Below are 23549 nucleotides of genomic sequence, written 5' to 3' on the forward strand. Positions count from 1 at the left end.
CCCCCTGAATGGAAACTCCTTTTCAGAGGATGGTACAAAACCCCGTGTGGGTGCATGGCAGGGTCAGTGGGGTACGGCCGTTTGGGAGGGAGCGCAGGGATCTAGAGCTTCCTCCTCTGAGGTCCTGCAGCCTCTCTCCGTGTTACTCCTCAGCAATAGCATCTGTGATAACTTGAACATAAAACATGAAACGTAACTTTGTCAGAACTGTTTTAGTATCAGTGTGGATGAAAACGGAAACATCTAGCACAGCTGAGCATGGCAGGGCACCTAAAATCTGCCTTGGTGGAGAGAATCATACTGGTGCCATGCACACGGTTGGCTGTGAACAGCTTCTGTAGGACAGCAAACACTGTATTGGCAGGGTTGTCCGGGGCTGAACTGGAGTGGAGGAAGGGACTTGGACCTGGTTCTTAATTGATTTGTGCCATATTGGTGCAAATTTCTCTAAGAGAGCCTGATTCCAGTTGAGCGGGTAGCCCCCCCCCTTACCAAAACCGGGGTGCTTTTCCTGCCATCTCCATTAAATTCCCCCCTGTGGCCCAGCTCCTGTTGCCCCACAAGAGTACCATTAACTCCCCGTTGCGCCCCTACTTACTTCTGTTTGGCGTGGGCTCGGTGCTGTGTGGCTTGCCTGGCAGGCAAGACGTAGCAGACAGCTGGTCAAACAAATGTTTTCAGGGTCTGTGTGTTGGGACTTCAAGCTGTGCTGGCTGTTGGGGTAGGATTTTCTGAAGTGTAGCATACTGCACGAACTTTTTTTCCTAGGAGGGTGGATTCTGCAAACATAACTGAAATACTGTTCTGGTCTCCAGGATTCTTTCAGGTTTCCAGCAGGAGCTGGCTTTGTGCGATACTTGCTTGTGCAGGCCTGTAGTGCCACTCCTCAAGCACCTGATCTCAGCAAGAGAGGGTGGATCTGTACAAATACCACCCTAGGGCTAGTTGCAGGAAGGAATGGTGTAATAGAGAGTCCATTGTCATGGTGATCTGGTGGAAAACATCTAATTGGTATTAGTTAGGTCATCAAGAGATCAGTGAACAATTCTTATTCAGTCCCAGTGATGGAGGTTAAAGACTGTGCCTGGGATTCATTTGGAGGTCGCTCCGCCAAAACAGTCCTTGCTTTAGTGTGGGAATAGTACTGCCTAGGTAGAAAGACTGTGTTTGCAGTTTATAGCACTTTCAGGAAATTTGATTGACTGTTCTTATGTCTTGGCTCCAGGCAGGGGTAGTACAGATTAGTAAATCCTAGGAAAGTTGCATTTATTCACTCGTCTCATCATGTCTGTTCTAAAACTCAGGGACCCGGCTTTCAAGGCTGACAATTTTTTTTTTTTTTTCATGCATCTGAAGAAATTTCATTTAGAAACCTTTATTCTACAAAAGGCAGCAGACACAAAGCACATGTAAAAAAAAAAAAAAAAAAGCAAAAATGGAACTGCAGTCTTGAACGCTGTGAATGTCAGTAGCACTGCCCAGTATTACTACATCAATGTGAATTAATTGAAATGCGTAAGTGTAAATTAACAGCCTGCAGTGTTTTGGGAGACCTTGTTATATGTGAAAGAAGCAGTGTTTCTTGTGAATATTTAAATTATCAGCCTAAATTTACCTTGTTGTGGAATATCTGGATGTTAAACTATTACCTACTATGGGGAAAAGCTACTTAACACTGATAATTCATCTTTCTTAATGATCCGTCCCCCCTTCTTTCCTGTCCTCCGGCCACGGGAGATACGTCAGCATAAAATGACTTTTTCTCATCAGTTTGTTCTTTGTGAAACATCTGTAGGTTTGAAAGGGCAGCAGGAATCCTGCTGTAATTCAGAGTGTAACTGTGGGGTTTAGCACCTGAGAAGAGACAGATGAGCTTCTGCTTGTCTGCGCCAACCTGTTGAAGTTTTCTTCTGGGGTTTTGGGGAAGTTGTGAACAATTCCTGTATGGAGCTGGATGTACATCATGTGTCGCAACTTGCTTTGCAGCCTGCAAGCCCGATGGATCAGATGGGGAAGATGAGGCCTCAGCCCTATGGAGGAAACAACCCATACACACAACAACAGGGACCTCAGGCAGGGCCACAGCAAGGACATGGCTACCCAGGACAGCCGTATGGGCCACAAACTCCCCAGAGATATCCCATGGGAATGCAAAGCAGGACGCAGAGTACCATGGGCAGCATCTCATATGCGCAGCAGGTAGAGCACCCAAGCTTCTGTGGTCTCTGTTCACAGCAGGGGCAGGCAGAAAAGCAACAAAGTGCTGTGTCTTCTGAAGGGACGGCCTTCAACCAGGTTGGAATTGGTTGTGTAGGTAAAATGGTGTTTCTTTAGGCTGCCTGTTGCACTGCACCTGGATCCGGGTGCAATCGATGTATCGGGATCTGTGGAATCCTTGCTTCCAAGAGAGGCAGTGGCAGAGCAGAGAACCAAACAAGGGAAAAATAAGTAGTGAGGGGAGCAAGATACTCTTTCTGCTGTGTTCTGTTGAAGACGCAGCTGTTCTTAACAGAAGAAATGACTTCAGGTCAGTTTTGGCTTGTTACATGATCCAAGTGGCTCCTGCTGGGCTGTTTTCAGGATTCAAAAGGCTGCCCTTTTTTTTTTTTTTTTTTTTTTTTTGGAGCAAGCAGTCTTTCAGTGTTCCTATTGTTGAAGGGTGGTCAGATAAGGATCCCTAAAAACTTAATGGTACCTATTAAAATTTTGTTACTGCCAAGAATAATGTCATACACAAGTGACTTCTGCTGTTGTCTGGGAAGTATCTAGGTAGTAACATTTCCAGTACATTCCCAGTTATCTGCTTTGCAGAGGTCTCTGAATTTTTTTCTCCTTGAGCATAATCTTGCTTTGTGTATGTAAACCACTTCCATAACTGGTATAACTCTACCCTCTTCTTCTGTAGATTCCTCCTTACGGACAGCAGGGCCCCAGTGCATATGGGCAGCAAAGCCAGACTCCATATTACAACCAGCAAAGCCCTCATCCCCAACAGCAGCAACCTCCATATTCTCAGCAGCCTCCATCCCAGACTCCTCACTCTCAGCCTTCTTATCAGCAGCAGCAACAGCCTCAGTCTCAACCTCCACAACTTCAGACATCGCAGCCTGCGTATTCTCAGCAGCAGTCCCAGCCGCCCCATCAGCAGTCCCCAACTCCGTATCCTCAACAGCAGTCCACAGCCCAGCAGCACCAACAGAGTCAGCCTCCCTACTCACAGCAGCAGTCACAGTCGCCCTACCAGCAGCAGCAACAAACTCAGCAGACGGCTTCCTCGGCTCTTTCTCAGCAGTCATCTTCATACCCTCAGTCACAGCCGCAGCAGCAGCAGTCTGCCTACTCCCAGCAACGCTTCCCGCCTCCTCAGGTAGGCTGTCTCCTGCTTTGTTTCCTTCTGTAAGTGATTTTTTTAAACTTGGGCAAATCCTTTTCGTTGTGCATTAAAGTTGGTTGAACTACATGTCAGCAAGCTGGCTGGAATGATTACAGTAATAGATGTGCTGCCTTCTCTGTTGTGTCCAGATCTGTATCGCTTGCAGAGAGATGTTACGGTGGGAACAGGCTAAGCCGTGCTAATACTGCAGTTTTGAAGAGTAGTGTTGAGTAAATGCTGCTGATTGGCAACACCAGTCTAAAGGATTTTGTACCCGAATGGTTTTCACGTTGTGGTCTGTGGAAGTTCTCCAGGTGGTCTCCAGAGCTACTTGGTTTAGCACAGTAGCAGAACACAGTTTGCAGAGCGACACATGGATGGTGATGGAAGAGTTTGCTCTTAAGTGTAAAACTTGGCTTTAGGGAGGAGACATAAAGCAGCAAGGGAATTGAAAATAAAATCACGAAGCAAATTTACTTTCTTTTTAATAAATTGTATTTATTTTCAGCAAGGCTTAATAATATTTTAATAGTTGTGTGAAAAACTAGCTGGGACCTTTCAGCAAACGTTGGAACGCATCGGAGGGAGCTTTTGAAAAGTTGAAGATTTTAATTGACTTGCCTTGTTTGTGTAATGAAGTACTTGGAGCTATCGTAAGATCCTAGAAGATGAAGAAGCTAAGTGGGCAGTCTCCCAGGACAGTCTCTGTTCTTCAGGATCTGTAATAAGGGAAAGCCAGAGAATTACTGTTTTGTCATGTTTTAGACTTGTACCCCCAACGCTCTCTGGAGTAGTCGGGCAGTGTTTGTCCTCCTCCGAGCGGTTAGGTGGGCTGGCTTGAACTCTTTGCTGTCTTATTTCCTGGTTTGGGCAAATGTCACCAAGGGTACGTAATTCTTCCACAACATGAGAATATACCAGAGCGATTCCAGCAGAGCCTTTATTTTATTCCCTTTTTTTTTTTTTTTTTTTTTGGTGTTTCTTGATGTTTCAGGAGTTATCTCAAGACTCGTTTGGGTCCCAGGCATCATCTGCTCCCTCAATGGCTTCCAGTAAAGGGCAAGAAGATATGAACTTGAATCTTCAGTCCAGACCTTCTAGCCTGCCGGTGAGTGGTGAGCTGATCTAGAAGTGAATGGGGCGAGGGCAATCAGAAGCACAGCAGGATAAATTAGCACTGGTAATATTCCACATGGAAATGGGAATGATGGAGGCTGCCTGTGCTTTTTACTAAGTCATTAGCTTCTGGCTTCCCACTGGAGATTAAATGTAATTTACAAAAGTAATGGATTTGAGAGTAAAGTTTAACCCTAAATACTCTGGTCTGCATGTTCTAGCTAAAAGATAGATATTTTTTGAGCTTTGTATTTGCAGTGTCTGAAGTACCTGACTGCTGTTAGAGTAGACCCTGACCTTCAGGGGAAAGTGTCTCATTTCTGTTTTATTTTCTTGTTCCTTCAGCCCACTGCTGCACTGGTGGTTAGCAGACTGGCAGTGCGGTTCCCTTTCTGTGTCACTGGATCCTTATACTGCTGATTTAAGCTTCTTTGGTCCGATCTGATGGAACAGTTGGTGCAAAAGACAAGTTATTAGTACCTGGAGTGAGGAAGATCAGTCAGAGATAGCCCTTTCCTTGACAGATGGAGAATTATATTTTCTTTTGCATTCTAAATCTGCTTGCTGTATGTACAGTGAACAGTTGGGTATGAGATTAGTGCCTAGTGTTCCAGCAGTTTTTGGACCAGAATAGTTTAACTTCGGGTGAAAACTTCATCCAAAAAATGGAGAAGGGTTAAAAGTTAAGATTAGTTTACACAAGTTGGTCTGCGCCTCTGACTTGGAGCAGAAGTTTTGAGCTGCTGAGTTCTGATTTTGCTGGTTACTTTCATTGTAACCAGTAGGAAGTGAGTGAGCTTTTATTTTTTTATTTAGCCACTGGCTAAGTCTGTTTTCTAAGCTGCAGTTGGATTGGTCAGAGGAGAGTGAGCTGTGTATATAGCAAAGTTATTTTTGCTCTCAGCAATGAGAACGGCTTTGTTGTGAGCCCCTTGAAATAATTCCTTTGTATTGTGGGTACAAATTGTCACCCAAAATACAAAGTGATTCTAGTTCTGGCCACCTAATGGGAGTAGTTGTGGGTTGGTTCTTTTTTCTTTCTTTTCCTTTTTTTTTTTTTTTTTTTTTTTTTGCCTTTTGGACCCTGATTACAAAGATTTAATTTGTTCTGAGGCCTGGGGAAAAATCCTTTTAAATAGCATGTTTCTTTCCACTCTGCCTCTCCACAAGTTCTTCCATGTGACCCATCTTCTGGCGAAGAATGTAGGAAAAGTGAAGCCACTGAAGTAATTGAAGAAATTGCTCTAGCTCTGAACGGTGGGAAGTCCTGTTCAGTAGCATTGTTGATAGAGCCTTCATGAATCCTACCAATCAGCGCCCTCTGACTCAGATTATAGGAATTAGTTGCTCTGCTTAGCAGAAGTGGCTCTTTCTCAGCACCAAGTGGGAGTTTGTTTTATACCTTGTGGTTAAATGTATTTGGCCCCTTTCAAGTTTTCCCTTTTCCCAAGCAGTTTAAGAAAAGATATCCATCCCTGCTGTAAGAGTGAAGGAACCTTAGGAACGAGGGAATTTGATCCAGTTTAAAAGTTCTCAATGTCCACCAATTTCTGATCAGGTACTTCAGAGGTTTGCTGAAGAGAAATGCAGGGTGCAAAAAATGGGTCTGGCTTTTAGAATTGGCCTAGCTATAAAGCTCGCTTCTGTTTTAAACAGACTTTATAGTCATCTTGTTTTCCTGACTTTATCATCAAATAATTTGCATTTAAGAAATCAAGCAGTCCTTTAGCTTACCCAGGCCCAGGGTATCTTCGGGCCTTCTCTTCCTTGGTAAGCAAAAATTAAAAAAGGACACCCCCCCCCTGCAGAAACTCACCCTTATTCTTGTATGTGTTTCATAATTCCTTGTCTTCTTGTTGGGATCTTGTAGGACAAGACCAGCACCCCATCTGTAAATTGAGAAATGCATCAGACAGCGATGCTGTGGAGTGGTTTAAAGGCAGGACCTCTGAGGTGTATGGAAGCCAACTCATTGTTTCAGTGATCAATCTCTTGCATGAAGTTTGGCCTGGGGATGCTTAGAAACAAAAGAGCTATGTGGAAGGGTGCTATCAATTTCTTTTTATCTTCCTTATATTGCTCAGTCTGTCTGTTTTAGAAAGTTTTATCCTACTCGGGAGGATTCCTAGATCCCTGTTTTGCCATTATGTATGACTTACAGAAGCATAGTTAGTTTGTGGGCTTTTAATTTTTTGTGGAGTTCTGAGTCCTTTTCCAAGCCTCAGTGGGCGCTGTGGAATAGCTCACTGGGTATCTTGGAATCGGAGCAAATCGTGCCATGCATCATCTTTAATTAAACATAGATCAGCTCCAGCCAGAAAAGGAGGTTGCTGCTTTTTAGGTTCTTATGAAGTGTTAAATTTATGTACCCAGTGCCTTTACGAGTCTTTGGCCTTTACACATTAATATTGTACGTCAACGTTCGTGTTGGAATTCTAAGCGGTAAAGGGGGGGATGTTTCTTCAGCTGATCCTATCACCGTTTCAGGAGGTGGGGATCTCTTAGATGGTGACATTGTCAGGTGGTTCAACTCCTGTGAGCTCTTGCTGGCTTTGCTAGGATCTACCTGAGAAATGTCGTGTTGATCGTTCTGGGGTCTTCAAGATATCTTCCCAATAAATGATTTTTGTGTCACTAACTAAACATTTTCCTGACAATGTTCCTGGGTTCAGACTTTTAACAGCAGAAGAGTCAAATTACTGATTTCTTTAATGCTTCGTCTGCTCATCTATAAGTAGCAAAATGTCTGGTCTTCCATTTCTACTTGTGTTATAGGCTGTTCTAGCTCAAGTATTTCCTGGTTGGTTGTTCCCTTTCTGAAGATTATGCTTGCTGTATGTCAGGGGAGAACGCTGCTGCTAACTTAAACTTGATGTCTTTAATGCATCCATGCGAGTGGCCTGGCTGGTTCTCTTTTCCTGTAGCAGGCTAGGTGAAGAATTTCTCTGAAGAATTTGCTGCTTCCCTAGGGAGTTTCTGTCAGGATTGCAGCTAAACTAAACTTAGATTGCTACCGTGTATGGGAGAAGCAAAGTGTCGTCTTTTGTGTCTGGGTGTAATAGAGGAATAGTAATCCTTAGTATAAATCTCTTTCTCCCAGGAGACTCCCTAGCCTCTTCTCCTTAGCAAAGAATTCTTCCTGGCAAGTCGTATCCAGTTTATTTGGTGTCTTTACCTTTTGAGGCTTGGATTCAGAGTCTGTAAGAGTCAAATATTTCCAGCTGTTACTTACCTTCTGCTTAGACATGGAAGGTGGAGCATAGGGGAAGTAAATAGGGTGCTAAGGACACCCATTTGGGTTTGGGTTGCAGATCAGTTCTGCTGCAAAGTTCTATGGAGTTTTAGGTTTGTTGGGAGGAATTTTGTACATCATTTTGGAGCATGCGACAGATTTTTATCTTGCCCCAGCCTCTGTCTTATGGGCTGCCTTGAAGGAGCTGAGTGCAAGTTCCTGTCTGGGATGGATGAGGAGTAGAGCATCGAGACAGTGGTTTATACCTTCCCAACCACAGAAGTTGGTATCTGTGGTGTTAGGACTTCCAGGTTGGCCCCAAAAGCCATTTATAAAGCAAAGCCAGTATATACTGGCTGGTATTTGCTTTTCACTGGACCTTCTGGGATTTGTTCAGTGAAGCTTTTCTATTTGTGGAAACCAAAAGTTTTGTGAGAGGTATTATTTTCAGCAGTGCTTCAATAGGAAAGGTTCTGCGTGGGGTGGGACTTCTGGCCGAACCAGGGGGACAGATACAGGCAAGGTTTTGGAGGTCCTGAAATAGCAATGTTGCGTTTGAGTTTTTGTTGCAGCGAATACGTAACGACGTGAACTGGGGCAGCTTGGACAGAAGTTTTAGAATTCCCACCCCAGAATGTCCTTAGTTTGTTTTGGTCAGTGTACTGCATAGCCTGAGGGAGAAACCCTATCCCTGTCCTGGGCAATTTATTTTCATCTCGATGTGGAGTGGGAATTGTTTTAATCTCAGTATTTTGCACTGTTGGAAAACTGCTTTGCTTATTCAGCTGCATTTCACTTTAGTTCACCTCTGACTTTAGATCTGAAAAGTGTCTTGTCAGTGGCAGAAAGGAATTTAATCAACTGAAAACAAATTTCTGGTCTATGTTTAACTTCTGAACGTGCATTCTGGCCTTGGGTCTTTGCAGTATGGATTTAGCAAAATTAGGTTTTGTGGAGAGGCGGAGAGGAATGAGGCTGCAGAGTTTTGGCTTGTGCAGAAAGAACCCTTCTGTGAATATCCCCAGCAGTTGTGGGATATTTTTTGTTTGATTCCCTCTTCCTTTCTTAAGTCAAGTAGGTTCTGAATTTGAACAGTGGAGGTTGTCACAGAAGCACCGTTTGGATTTTCCGTTCTTACAAAGTGGTCATTTCAGCTGGTACTCTTTAGGTACTTGAAGTGGAATAAAGTTGAGCTCTGTCAGCTGCATCCTCTGACCTGGAAATAATCAACGCAACAGGCTGAAATGCAGCAGAAAACTGTCTCAAAGCTGCTGTGGATGGGGAAGGAGATGCAGCCCAGGAAATGAATGTTTTCTTAAAAATCCTTTGAGCTTAAAATTAATCATTTTGACAATTTTTTTTTGGGGGGGGTGTGTGGAGAAAGAACCTTTTATAGTTGAATCTGCTGGTCATTTCAAGGCCTTTTAATTTTTCTTTTTCCATATGGGACTTCCTGCTTCTGTTTGGTTTGTATTTGGCCTTTTGAGCTTGTCTTATTGCTTGCCTTAAGAGAGGGATTAGTGATGTATGCATTTCAAAGCAGGGTAGTTGCATGCTGTGGTGCCTGGGCATCACAGTGGATATGCAGGTAAACACCAGCACCCCCAGGCTTCCCCTCCGGAGCACAATACCTGAAACACTGGTATTAGAGAGATTGGTGCATTCCAGTTTATGCTGATATAAAGGTTTCTATCCCAAGTTATGGTGATACAGAGAGTAGAAAATGGGTTTTATGCCTAACCAAGGCTCCTCTGCCTAAGCTTTTCTCAGTGTGAGATTGTGCCCATCATTTCTGTGTGTTTTTTTTGAGAAGGTTGTGCCTTTTAAAAAAGTATTTTTTAATTTTGCTAATAATGGAGAGCGTGGAGTGCTGCTCAAAGCTACCCTAATCTTCCAGCCACTCCAGTAACATGTTTCACGCCTGTGACCTGCTTCTCAGGGTTACTCAGCTATTTGTCCATGTGGCAATTTTCTCTCCTCCCACCCCTTCCTCCAGGTTTGATCTGAGCTAATCCCACCCGGCGCTCAGGAGGAAACTCCCCACCCCATGCTGCATCACCCGGGGCCCTCTCCGGGCTGCACAGAGAGGCCTTCGCCGCCCATAAACATCCCTTTTGAGATGATGCCGCACGGAGCCGCTGATGCAGCTTCGCGGGAGCCTGCGCTGGCAGCGGGTTGCGCTATGCTCGATGCCGGGCTCGTTTCCTGTTTCTATTCTGGTCACCAGCAGCTCAGCTCTGCTTCCTGCCTGCACGCCTCGCACAGATTCCCCTAACCCCCAGCCTTTCGTTTTCTTAGGAGCGATTTCGGTTACGGACCCAACGGAAGGAGGAGACCGCGACCTCCGCGTGTGGTGGGCGGCGGGGACGGCTGGCGGCTCGCTCAGGACAGGCTCTTGTGCTTTTAGACCCGGACGGAGTGATTAGGCGGGTCAGTGTTTAATCAGGAAATTGCTGTAGGATGACCAGTTCTGGTCTTGGATCCCGAACAATAGTCTGTGCTCTGTCACACGCATCCCCTGCGCCGCCGCAGCCTGACCGTCCAGAGCTGCTCCTTGCGCCGTCACCGCTGATAGCGCGCGCCTCGCGAGGTGACCCTCCGCTTTTAAACGCGCTCTGAAGCGGCTCGTTGGTGTAGGCAGGGAAATCAGTTTTTCACTTCCTTTTTGCTGATGACTTGGTGTCATTGGAGACCCTTTAAAAAGTGCAGAAGCCTCTTGTCAGTCTGATGTTGGGCCTCATCCTCTTCCCATCAAAACTGAGCCCTCCCAGAGCTCCCGCACCGTGCAGGGGAGGGAGAGCCCGTGGCACTGTGACCTTCATCTGCTGCGTGGAGCGGTTGCAGGGATAAAGGAAGGTGTTTAACTTTGGCTGACGGCGCTGCACGCCTTTTAAACACTGCCACACCTGAACTTTCAGTTTACAGGAATCATTTTCCTGTTAATGTCCTTTTGGCATGCTGGATTGACTTGTGTTGGAGATGTGCACGGTCGTAAATGCCGTGAAGAAAACTGTTTCCACATGGCGCTCCGATGTGGGGCATGGCAGGGGCCCAAGGCTCGGGCTGCTCCGCTCCCTTCCTGCCGTGGCCACGCTGCTCGGGTGGGCTTGTGCCCGCACCTTTGGGTGCAAGGTTCGTGCTGTAATTTCAAACAAGTCTTGGTAATTGGAGGAGGAGTTGTGTAATTGGTTTTTTATTATAATATTGAATCAGGTCTTACCCAGGAAAACAGGAGGAAAAAAAAAAAAAAAAAAGAGTTGAATTTCCTGAACTGACAAGAAGTGACATCTCTAGGAATTGACTGTTCTGGCACCCTGACCCCGAGGGTAGCACCGGGCGTACGTCAGCGTCTCGCACGGGCCAGGTTTCCATGGTTATGTTACCTCTTTCCGTGCACGCTGGCTGCTCTGAGCCAGGACGAGAGGAGAATTTCCTCGATTCTTTCTAAATGTGTCTTCAGTGTCTCCGTCCCATCCAGACCAGCGGTGCGCGGGTGCGGTGCTGCGGACAGGTTCTTGAATGCAAGAGGTTTCTCTAGAGGTGCTCCAGCTGGCAGTGTTGGGGGCTCGGCTGGAGCCCCTCCTGGCGCTCCAGCGCTGCCTCCCCACAGGTACGACGGACGCTGGGAAGGAGCTGCCAGCTTTCCGCTGTGTCTTTCAGCAGCTTTTGCCAGCGAAAGGACTGCCGAGTTCATCAGGCTTGCAAATACCTGATACCTTAGAAATCTTGTTCTCTCCTAAAATCTTCCTTCCTTCCACTTTTTTAGAAATCGATTCTGTCACTCTTCATTGTTTCAAAGCGGCTGATAACAACACTAAAAGCTGAGTTGTCTTAAAATCCAACGTGTTGGCCTGAACGGGGGCCTTTTTAATTTTTAATTATTTCAGACTCCTGCCTTTGCTGCATTTCTTTGCCCACCCTAACTCGTGTGGTTGGCATGGTGGCATAATCACATGCTGAGATGACTAAATGCTTTGGAGTCTAAATTGAACACATTGGAGACTGGAAAGCGCCTTCCAGAGGAAGCACTGCTGGGGAATTGGAATATCCTCACGGCTGGCAGTGAGGGGTAGCTTCCTGCCTCTTACGTGATTTAGCGTTTTATATGATCTGGGGTTTGTCTTCAGACTGAAGTAGAATACTTAAAAACCTCTGGAAGGAAAACAAAAGCTCTTTAAATAAAGAGGTTGTGGTCTGTCATCTGACAGCCATACTCATTTCTCACTTGCACTTGCCTTCCCGAGGCCTGGTGTCAGACCAACCTTTCTGGTTGATGGGATTGACTTGTAGCTCTCGCTCCCCCCGCACCCCCAACGCCCTCCAACAAATCAGTGTTGCTGAGAGCATCCTCTGGTGCTGCTGCAACGTTGCTGCTCATTGTGCCTGGGGTCCTCCGTGCTTCTTTCCTTGTTTTAGGCTCAGTGTTACTGTTGAACCTGGAGGTTTTACCTTCTCTGTGGCAGCGCCGCTGCTGACCGGCCAGGCCAACTTGTGTGTTAGCTGAAGTGACACTACTCTGTCAAGCAAAACTTCAGCATTTACCACTGCTGCTTGGAATACTTTTATCTTGTATCAGTGTTTAGATAAACCTGGGAGTACTTCTTAGAAGCTGAGCAGCTTTCAAAGGGTTAAATGGAAACTCTGGGGAGTTTTGCTGCTGTGTTTCCCAGGGTGCTGCAGAAGAGCTCAGCACCCAGCGCTCCCCGAGTGGGAAAGCTGCCCTTCCACGTGGTGGGTTTTCCCTTCAGCGACATCTTGTTCTGTGGATGAATCATGTTACTCCTTCTATACTTTGTGCTGCAACTACAGCTTTTGAATCTCTCCTCTCCAAAGACCGAGAATATGAAATTTGTTAGTCTGCTCAGTGTTGGGAGGGGGAGAAAACCCCCCCTTGTCCTCCCCCCCTTTTCTTTTTTTGTTTTAATTTTATTTGGAGGGGGAAGAGAAGGAGGGGTGGCACAGGGTAGGAGCAGTAGATGTGATTAAAGCTCCTGCCGAGTAGATCTGTGGGAGTGGAGTATCGACCTCTGAAAAATCAATGGCTGCTGCGGTAGCAGTGCTGGCTGTTTTGCAAGGTCTCCCGTTGCAGGAATGTAGTAAAGCCAGCAGCACTTCCGTCTATCGTCCTCCCTTTTTATTTTGTACCTGCTTTCTGCCAAGCGACCAGACTCACCTAGATTTACTGAGGTGGATTAAAACAGCAGCTTATTTTTGCAATCAGAGTAAAATTTCTTGTGTGACACTGAGCCCCTCCTCCTGACAGCCTCCTTTCCAAATGCTCTTTTTCCTGCAGTGCAGCTAGAGCCAGCAGCTTCTACCAGTTTGTCTAAAGCCAGCCTGGAAGAATGAGCTTTTCAGCTTCTTTTTTGAGCAAGGAAACTGCACGAATCTCTCTTGCATGTTCTAGTCCCCATCTTAGGTTTGTAATTGTCAGTGCTGATGCCTGAGAGAAGCTTAAACTCCTCATAAGGGAAGGGAATATGGATTCTATCTAGCAGAAGCTGAAGTCTTGGTAGTGTTACCTTCCTGATATTTGTTTTAGTGGGCAGGTGGTTTTGCCTTGAAGTAGTAAAAGTCTAGCACATATTTCCTTTACCTAAGGACTGCTTGGATGAGTAAGTGGCACGTAATAGGACTCGAAGCTTTTTATGCGCGCTCGGTCTGGTAACCGGGATCTTGGGTTTTTCTCCAAAAGAGAACTGTCTAGTTTCTAGTCGCTCACATGTGGTCCTTGTTCAAATCGGATGTTGAGCTTCCAGGGACTTATCCAAGGGGCCAAAACCAATTATTTCATTGCATAATGAAATCCCTTTGTTCCTTCTGATTGCTGATCTTGTCCCATTTTAAAGGAGGGATAGAAGAGAAGAGGCAAGGCTGTGAATTTAAAAAGCTCTCATAAAACACAGAAGTTTACTGTGCAGCTCGTGGTAGTGTGTCAGCGATCTTCCTTCAGGGCATTCCCCGTTTCTTATGCCAGGAGAAAGTCAGCTTTCCCTGATAAACTAAACCCAAACTTTGCAGTGCCTCGGACAGTAAGAGGTAGGAGCTACGTGGCAGTGGAGGAAAGCTGTATGTGGTCCAGGGGACACCAACGTGTGTTGCTAGGCTTTGGTGCTATTTGATTAGTCTTTAGTCATCTTGGGTAGCTTGGGAATGTGGATGAACATGCTTCCCACACATGTATGGACACAAAATCAGTAACAGGTAAACTGGCAGCTTAAAAATACATCTTTTTGTTTTCTATCCACTCCTCCCAAAGCATGACAGGGTACACAGCACACAGGAACAGAGTGTTAACAGCACTTTCACCTCACTTTAAATTCCAGAAATATTCTAGATGTGGCAAGAGATTTTATTGGAGACATATCCTACATGCATCCTTCCTCCTCCTCCCCTTTGTCTCCCGTCCAGCCCACACGTGCACCAAGAATGACGATCATCTAGAAGGTGCTTTCGGTGCTGTAAAGATGGACTCGTTATCTTCTGCACAGTAACCGATGGTAGAAGAGCAAAGTGAGGTGAATGATGATCTTCCCTGGGACAATTTGTATATTTTGGGGATAGGACAGGACTTGGAAATCTGTTTTGGCTTTGAGAGTTGACTCTCTCCTCATGGCGATGGTCTTTACGTTCCCACCCAGGGTGTTCAGCGAGCCTGCAGCTGCCTGCCAAGTGCTGAGAGCCAGCTCTCAGTGGGTTTCGTGTTTGTGGTGGTACGTGCTGATGGATTTTGTCAGAATTTTAAAGCGTGGCAGTTGAAATGAAGCTGGTGGTGGTGATGCAGGGTTTGCAGGAGTGTGGGCCCTTCCCAGTGTGCCTCCGGTAAGCTGGACCAGCTCCGAGACTGAAAAACTCCGTTCTGACTCTCAGATTTATCAGCAAGAAAAATCTTTGGAGACTGTAGATTATAACAACTCTCTCTAGATGGAAAGTATCAACTGGATTTCTTCTGTAGCTCAACTTGTGTTCCCCAGCTCCAACTTCTGGTTTCTACTGGGGGAACAATCTGCAAGAGGCATACGGTAAGTAGGAAGGCGGTGGCAGGCTGCAGAGCCCTCTCCAGACCCTTCCGTCACATCTGTGGAAATCTCAAGTCAGCTTTGCAAGGTGTCCTCTTGGATGTGATGTGAATCTGTAAGTCTGGTGTAAATGGAGCACGGTGAGGTCTCCGGGCCGCTTTGTGTTACGAGGTGATTTGTGAAGCATAAGATGCAAGATTCAGTTGTCTGTATGGTAGAAGGAGGAATGAGTCTATCCATTTCCCCAGAATAGCAGGGAGATCCTAGCTTGCCAGTCAGCTGTGTAATTTTTGTGATAGAGAGGATTGAGGTATTTTGGGTGTGGAAACAAAGGGGAAGGAAAGGACAAGCTTGTGATTTTTAAGTGTTGATCATTCTTGAATGGGTGGAAAATAAACTGCAGAGAAAATGAAATTGTAATAGAAAGTAGGTATTTCAATTAGTCAGAAGGAATGAAGAGGCTTTTTCCCTTTCAGAAAGACTCGGGGAATAAATTTAGCCATTGTTCTCTGGTCTTGCTTGTAAGCATCTTTATGGAAACAACTGGCCTTACAGAATTTATACGCTCCACCACATGCTCGTCTCCAGATCATAATTTCCTTGAGTGCTATCTAGTGATCTGATAGTGCCTACAATCATTACAGTCTGACTGTGCTCCTTCCCTCTTCCCCCACGCTTCCCATACGCGCTTAGGCTGGGGATGGGCAGGGGAGTAGTAGAGGAAGGCTGCAGTCCCCAGTGAGGAGATCAATTTGCTTTCTGGTCAGTCTTCCTGCTCTTCCAGATCAGTGGGATGGGCCAGAGTGGAGCCTTGAATCTCTTCTCCTCTGGGGTTTTGTTACCTTGATCTTAAGTCTTTCTTGTTGTTTCATCTTTATGTTTGTTTAACAAATGAGCTTGTATCAGATAGTGAAATGGTGGTTCCTCTTTTCATATAAAAGAAACCTTGCTGTTTCCAGCATAAACTAACCGGCTCCCTTGTGTTGGTCATGCCAGGACTTGCAACCCTTTCCCTGAGATAGATGAACTCCCCTGCCCCCTCCTTTGGGTACCAGATTGTGTGATTTCAGGCATGGTTTTGTTGTGGTGTGAAAAGAAGGTGTTAGCTGCTGAGTCCTTGTTTGTCAGCAGTACTGACAAACCCATGCTGGCATCGGCAAGGGTTGGGCAACCAATCGCAGCTGGAACAGTTATCGTTTCAGGGTCCCTGTGGGCTTCCGCTATCAGGTCACATCCCAAAATAACACTGGGCAGTATTTCAAGTGAAGAAACTCAGGCTTTGGGGCTGCAGCCAGCCTGGAGTGTGAGATTCTGTGTGAAATAGTTGGAATCCCTCCAGCGTTTTTGATCTGCATGGCAGATGAGCAATAAAATGCATAAAAAACACATTGGAAACACGTGAGGAAATTCTCCAGACCCTGACGTTTCCTTCAAGTTGGCAGAGTTACTGCTGTCGAGCCTCACCTCCTGTCTCGGCTCGATTGGCTGCGCTCGCGGGAGGAGGGAAGAGGAGAGCCCTTCTCCTGGTGCTGCTGTGTCTTTCCAGGTCTCCTCCTGATGCTCTGTGGGAGGCAAATAAAACCTCACTGGCCCTCTCCTCTTGGGCTGGATCCAGAACGCACTGACGGCAGCAGGTCTCCATTATTTTCAACGAGGTTTTCTTTTTTTTTTTTTTTTAAAGGCTTCTCTGCTACGGCCATCCTTAAAGCGGTCTGTAGAGAGATGGAGAGATTTCTTTTTCCCCTAGTTGTGGCACACTTGAGTAAATGCGATATTAGAGCTGGAGGGTGTCCCTTAGGTTTAGTTAAAAAAATCCAAAACAAACTAAAACCCAACACTCTGTGCCTTGATGGTTGGCATCCTGAGAAAATAACTTGATGGGTGGAAAACAGCTCCTTGCTGATTAGCTGCTTGCACTTAAGCATTCCGGTCCCTGCTTCTCTCCTTCCCCTTGCGGGAGTCTCACTTCTGAGAAACTTAGTCCTGCTGAATAACCCACTCAGAAAACGCTGCTGTGCTGGCAGAGCGTTTCTTTGCTGGGAAATGACTTTATTGTTGGAATTCATAAAACCTACAGATCTTTAGAGGTGAAAGTCATTTTATGAGTGACTTGATTTTTATGGTCCTGTTTCAATTCATGTTCTAACATCCAAGAAAGGTTGACATGTAATTCACTTTTAACTTACTTAAACTGATGATCTGGGACTCTGATCCAGAGCCTTACAGCTAGAAGGCCTACTTTTCCTATCCGTGAGGTCCGTGATGGTATGCCAGCAATGCAGAGGGGCCCTCGCTCGCATGTCTAAAGCAACCCTGTATTAACCTGCTTAATTAAAACTGAATGTTTTTAAATGACTTGCAGTACTTAGGTTAAGCTTTGATGCATAGGCAAGGTCGAAGACATCAGCTTTAAAGATTGTTATCTAGTTACTTAGGAGTTAATTTTCAAACAGTTTTTAACATTGCTTCGTTTTATGTTTTGCAGATATTTTTGTGCCTGGTATTACCAAGTCATACCCTCCTAGTCTGCCCGGTTCATGTAGGAACATGGCTCCCACCATGTAGCAGACAGTGACTCCTCAAATCCTGGAGGCAAACCTTCTCTTTTGCCTCTTGGAGAAGCATGTCACTTACACTCCTGATAACGGAGGGAAACTTCCACATTTCACCTTGCACGTTTGCTTTTTGTCTGTCCTTTCGTACCAGTATTGTGTCTCAGGTGTACGTTTATAATGTGTTTTTTCCTTTGAGCCTAAAAACCTCTCATCTAAGTAGCTGTTAGGCTCTGCCTGTCTAGTGTGAAGGTTTAACTGCTCTGAATAAGCTCGTGTGGTGGGGATTTTAAAGCTGCAAAGGGGTTTTGGCCTCCAACTTCATTTCAGTGATGATGAAAACAGTGTTTGGATGCATTTGGTGATTCAGACTAAAAGTATCTTGATGTATTTAAGGGAAATACCAGTATTTCAACCCAATTTTCAGCTGGACTGAATTGGCTTCTGGACATTCTGATCCCTTCGTTGACTTAGTGGGGAATCTAGACATGTGTCTTATAGCAGTGGCTGAAGTTAGATGCAGTGAGGCTCAGGGAGAGGAGTGTTTTGCTCTTGATTGTTTGTGTTGGTTGATGCTTTTTATTGCAAAATGTTGGAAATACTGTCTCTTTACTCCCACTTCAGATGGTTTCCGCAGTAGCAATGTGGGGTTTGTCAAAGTTGTCCGGGGGAAAAAACCAAGTAGCTGCATAAAGGAGCAATGCTTTTGATGTTACAATAGGAAGGTAGTGAAAATTGCAAGAGCTCTTAGACAACTATTTTTAGGCTTTTTTCTGCAGTTTTTTAGCTTTCATTGAAATAAAACAAAGCTCTTTTTTTTTCCTCAGGAAGATAATACTTCAGCAGTAAACAAATATACCTCTGAGACTGTCGTGCAGGAAATGATCTCTCAAACAGAAGCAGTAATGGAAGGGAGGATGGACATACTATGCACTAAGTCATCCCACCAAGTGTCTTGCGTTTTCAGCTCAAATGTAGCATTTGGCAGTGTTTGTTAGAAGCATTTTGATCAAATTCCACTGTTAAAATAGACAAGATTTCCCAACTTCAGCAGACAACTGAATGTGGTGCAGCTGATGCCCAGCTCTCCCCTTTGTCCTTCTGAATGTCCCTGTCTAGCCAACAAGTGTGATGAGGTGGTTAGATACCTCCCGAGTCGTTTCTTACTCTTCCGTAACTCCAGTTTTCCACTTCCTAGGATGTGGTGACGTGCAGTTCTCCAGCTTACATGATGGGGACGTGCTGTCAGAGCCTTTTCACGCATCACCTGCACCCAGGTGTTACAGAGTGATAGGGCTCTTGGCTTCTGAAGGCTGATAAGTTTGCAGTATCTTGTGACTGAGGTCCTTCTGCACTGCATGGAGCTGGGAAAATGTTACCCGAACTGCTGCTAAACAAGTCATCATCTGGTCAGTGTAAATGAGACCAGGGTGTCCAAGTTATGTATCAGTTGGCTCAGCCTTTCTGCACGGTGTTTTAAATGAGGTTGGCTCTGTTTGTGCTGGTCACCTGAATTCTGTGCAGAGGGAGTTGATCCGAAATACTTTCAGGGCTCAGTCAGAACACTTCTGATCCAGGGCTGATTGCTCTGAAAGACTTATAAAGGATAGGTGAAGTCCTGGTAAGCTTTGGTCTGCCACTTCTTCACCTTCTGTGATCCTTTGAATCTCTGGCAGAGATTTTATCTAATTGCTAGAATAGTTACAACTTCCCAGTTTCTCTTCAGATGTGCCACCGCTTGCTCTGTCTCGGACTGTTACTCATTTACTCGGGGCCAGGCTGATGCACCTTATATCAAACAGCTCGTACAACTGTGAATGTTCAATCTGCACATCATCATCTTGGAAGTATCCCTGTTTTTCAGACTTGCCAGCTGATTTTTGGTGCTGTCACTTTGCAGTCGGTGTTGTGGCAATTGGAGGTTTCAGCTTTCTTAGGCTTTTCATGCTTTTCTTCTTCAGGGTAGATACATGCAGTAGGAAGGGTATTTTCTAGCCTTGCTTCAAGAAAAGCTGAACTTTCCAGGCTGATATTATAACTGCTAATTTTTGCTATCTTTGAAGAAAGGGAAGTGGGAACCCTGAAGAGTATTTTATGGTTTTCTTTTAAATCTCTGTTTAGTTTGTTTTATCCATCTCAAGTGAGTAGTCTCCCAGCTCATATGAGGTTTATGAATTAATTATGGTGAGGCAGGAGTTTCTGTCTTTCAGAGGCTGAGCCACGTTTCTCCTCCAAGCCGTGATCACATGAACTGTCTCTATTTGCAGTTTTACGTGTATTGTTGATGCATTCTTTAATTTATCGCCTCTGAACTGAATTAAAAGAAGCAAGTCAGAGAATCAGCCAGTTGTTTTGGACCATCAGCAAGCACTCAGCAAACCAGCTAGGGAACTCTTGGGTTCAGAGACAGGCAGCAGGATAAGACACATTTGGCAGTTACCTCAGTCTGCAGCAGCCTTCGCTACTGACAATAACATGAACAGAGTTCATTGATTTCTATTTGTAGTATGCCTAAGGGAGAAATGCACTCACTCTTAGTGGTATGTGAGAGAACAGTCCCATGTCTTTTTATTTTTGCCTGATCTGTTTCTCTGTGTATTGCAGGACCTGTCTGGTTCAATAGATGATCTACCCATGGGTACAGAAGGAGCCCTGAGTCCTGGAGTAAGCACATCAGGGATTTCCAGCAGTCAAGGAGAGCAGAGTAACCCAGCTCAGTCTCCTTTCTCTCCACATACCTCTCCTCACCTGCCAGGCATCAGAGGACCCTCCCCATCCCCAGTTGGATCTCCAGCTAGTGTTGCTCAGTCCCGCTCTGGTCCACTTTCACCTGCTGCAGTACCAGGTAACGCTACTCTGCATGTGTTGATCTTTTGGTGGGGCTGCCTCGTGCAGCTGGAGAGTGGATTTAAATGGCCAGTGGGGAGGAATTGGCCAGCATCAGTACTGTGTGGTTACTGAGGTCCTGTGATCTCATTTGTTTGCTTTAAAATGTCTGTAACTTTTAAAGGATGGAGTCTGATGGGTGGGATGGCTGGTAAACCAGCAGTGTCATTTTGCTGGGTTAATGTGACTGATCTTGCTCTTGTTTTTCTCCACTGTGGTTAGCATACCCTTCTCCTGAAGTTGTTTGTAGTTCTGGTATTTAATACTCTTGCATCCTGGGTTTTGTGGTGTGCAATTTTTGTCATTAACCACTCTCCTTTTTTGCGGTGTAGGCAATCAGATGCCACCCCGACCGCCCAGTGGCCAGTCGGACAGTATCATGCATCCTTCCATGAACCAGTCAAGCATAGCGCAAGATCGAGGTGTGTGACATGAGTTAAAAGATTTAATTGTAAAGCTAGGTGTGTAACTAAAAATTACCTGGCCTGATGACATGGATTCTATGGTGAGACAGCATTTAAAAGCTGCCCCGGGTTTATAAGCTGGAAATGTTTAGGCACCTTGCAGTAAATTCAACTGTTGGGTGGTTGTTTGGCCTCTTAATATTCCATCCAAGCTAGTAGTTTGGCTCGTAAAGTGTTTTCTCTGGCTTTTGACACACTTTTCTGTGAATGTTGCTTGTCTAAGGTCCGTGACCTTAAAATTCAAAATGAGGGGTGCTCGCAACAATACTGTGTGCCTTTTCCCCTTAAGAGAATAAGGTTAGTGTGGGGGAAAATGTGTCAAATATCAGCTCTCATGGCTGAAGGTATGTAGTTGTCACCCTGAGAAAACAAACAAACAAACAAAGAACAACAACAAGAAGCCCCTAGGATTTGCAGAGTCGTACTGTCTACTCCTGTAACTCTAAGTTGGTTTTTTTTTCCTGGTTAGAACAGGAAATTGGTTCTGTTATCTTAGTAGATAACACAGGTTCCTTAATAGCAACCACTGTAAAATCTGTCTAGGCTGTTGCTGAAAGGATTTGGTTAGTGGGTCCAGGGTGGTTGTTACTGAAGAACACGTGTGTCCAGTGGCACCTCTGGATACTTTGCACTAATAATTGTCACTGGGTGACCAGGTTACATGCAGAGGAACCCTCAGATGCCCCAGTACAGCTCACCCCAGCCTGGCTCAGCCTTATCTCCCCGTCAGTCTTCTGGAGGACAGATGCACGCTGGAATGGGGCCATACCAGCAGAACTCCATGGGAAGCTACGGACCCCAGGGTGGGCAGTACGGACCTCAAGGTGAGGCACGGTGGGCTCCTCGAGGTGGGAACCGAGCTCAGCAAATAGAAAAGGCCGCTCTCTATTGTAACATCTTGTCTTTGAGAAACTGGTTTTATTTCTCCCCTCTTAATGTGTGGGTAATACAGAACAGTGTGCTCCTTAGGAGCTGGAAGGAACTGTGCTTTCTTCGTGATGAGATGAACAAATATGTTGCTTTCAGGGCAAGTTGTGCTTCTAAACGTAGGATCCTTCCTCCTCGTTTAAAAAGATGTAGGTTGTGCATCCAGCGTAACAGAGAAGAAGGGCCATTTCTCTTTGGAGAGGAAGGAATTGTGTGTTGTATGTTTTGGAAAGGGTTAAGTGAGTGTTTTACATCCTGTCCTGGACGGTTTAGCTCAGTCTGCTCAGTTGAGGTTTGGGAGAGTTTCAGGCAGCTTTTGAATCGATGTTGTTACTTGGCTGTGTCAAAACACATTTTATGTGGCTTATATCCAAGTACTTTGACTTTTTGTTGAGGTGTTAACACTCCCCCTCATCTCTGTTAGTAATCTTTAAATATTTGCTGATAGAAAATTTTTTATGGTGATTCATAAACTGACTAGTTGAATGATGTTGTCTTCCCCTCTTTTTATCCCCTCAGGAGGTTATCCCAGGCAGCCAAACTACAACGCTATGTCCAATGCCAACTACCCCAGTCCGGGAATGGGAGGAAGCATGAACCCCATGGGAGCAGGGAGCCAGATGCACGGGCAGACCGGCGTGCCACCGTACAGCGGCCTTCCTCCGGGGAGGATGAGCCACGCCACCATGGGCAACAGACCTTACGGACCCAACATGGCGAATATGCCACCTCAGGTGGGGACGGGGATGTGCCCCCCCCCGGGCGGCATGAATCGCAAAGCACAAGAGGCGGCTGCCGCCGCCATGCACGCTGCTGCCAACTCCATCCAGAACAGGTGAGGAAGGAGATTTCCCCTGCTCTCTGTTAACGTCCCTTCCCTAGGTCAGATCTGGGTTTCAGAGCTGCGGATGGAATAACTCAGGTTTGGGTGAACGTACACTTCCTTGAAGGTTTTCCCTTCTTGGAGACTTCTCCATCAAACTTAAGCGTTAAAAAAGGAAGAGCATAAAGCTTGGACAAGCAGTGTGTTGGAACACATCCTTAATGACATGCTTAGGGAATTTTTCATATTCGTAGGTGAAATCTATTGAACTCGGAGATCCCTTCAGTTGTTTTCACTTTCTGGTTGTCTTTGTTACATGAGTGACTTGAAAGACGCTGCCTGTGTGGGAAAGCCCATAAATCTACCAGACAGCCATCCAGCTGCATTTGTCTGAACCAAGGCATTACTTGTCCACTGTAATGAACTTCTTCCTTTTAGGGCCTTGATGAGCAGCTGTGGGAAAGGGAGGCGGAATTCAGCACTGAACTTTGCAACTATTTTCTACGTGTGGGTTTTTTTTAGGTTTTTTTTTTATTCAGAGAAGGTATATGTGGCCTACCAGAATGCCGTGAGAGCCATGAACTTACAAATTGGGTTCCCCCAGTAAAGCTGTTTGATACATTTGTTGTCTGACTGGGTATTGTGCTCTTTATCCTGACTTAAGGGCTGCTTCTGCAGACTACTGTCTGATGTTACCTATGGCTGCCAAGAGGTCAAGTTCCCAAACGCCAATAAAGGCATCAAAGCGTGTCCCTTTCAGTAACAAGTTTGAGCGACAGTTATGTATGAGGTTTTCTGATACATGTAAAATAATGTAGCTTGTATGGGTAACAAAAAGGAAAGAAATAAAGAAAAATCATTAAATGTGGCTGGAGCACTACACTGTTCATCTATACAAATAACATATTCCCACTTAAATGCCCAGGGCTGCAGGATTTGCGGTCTGTTCTTCCCTGTAAAGGCAACTTAACAACTGAAATGAAGTTCAGTCTGGGGATGTAGTAGACCAAGATTAAGGGTGAAAATGTTCAGAACTGAAGTCGCTCTTTCAGAATGGTTTGCATCCCCTTTTGACTTAGGCTCCAGGGTAGCAAAGCTTTCAAAGAGCACCCGATCTTTGGTCTTTGGCTGGAAGAGGGAGCTGGAGAAAGTCACTT

General features: G+C 45.5%; 1 protein-coding gene across 2 annotated transcripts in view; it reads left to right on the plus strand.

The window, feature by feature from the left end:
• ARID1A (AT-rich interaction domain 1A) overlaps nt 1-23549 on the plus strand; it is a 61341-nt gene that overhangs the window by 22052 nt on the left and 15740 nt on the right. For both annotated transcript variants that reach the window (XM_074807308.1, XM_074807309.1), the window contains exons 2-8: nt 1987-2199; nt 2906-3367; nt 4368-4481; nt 19897-20137; nt 20511-20600; nt 21299-21466; nt 22089-22404. In XM_074807308.1, coding sequence (XP_074663409.1) covers nt 1987-2199; nt 2906-3367; nt 4368-4481; nt 19897-20137; nt 20511-20600; nt 21299-21466; nt 22089-22404 — 1604 coding nt within the window. The remainder of the gene's footprint in view (nt 1-1986; nt 2200-2905; nt 3368-4367; nt 4482-19896; nt 20138-20510; nt 20601-21298; nt 21467-22088; nt 22405-23549) is intronic.

This window comes from Strix aluco, chromosome 26 (genome assembly GCF_031877795.1).
Source record: "Strix aluco isolate bStrAlu1 chromosome 26, bStrAlu1.hap1, whole genome shotgun sequence".
Lineage (NCBI taxonomy): Eukaryota > Metazoa > Chordata > Aves > Strigiformes > Strigidae > Strix > Strix aluco.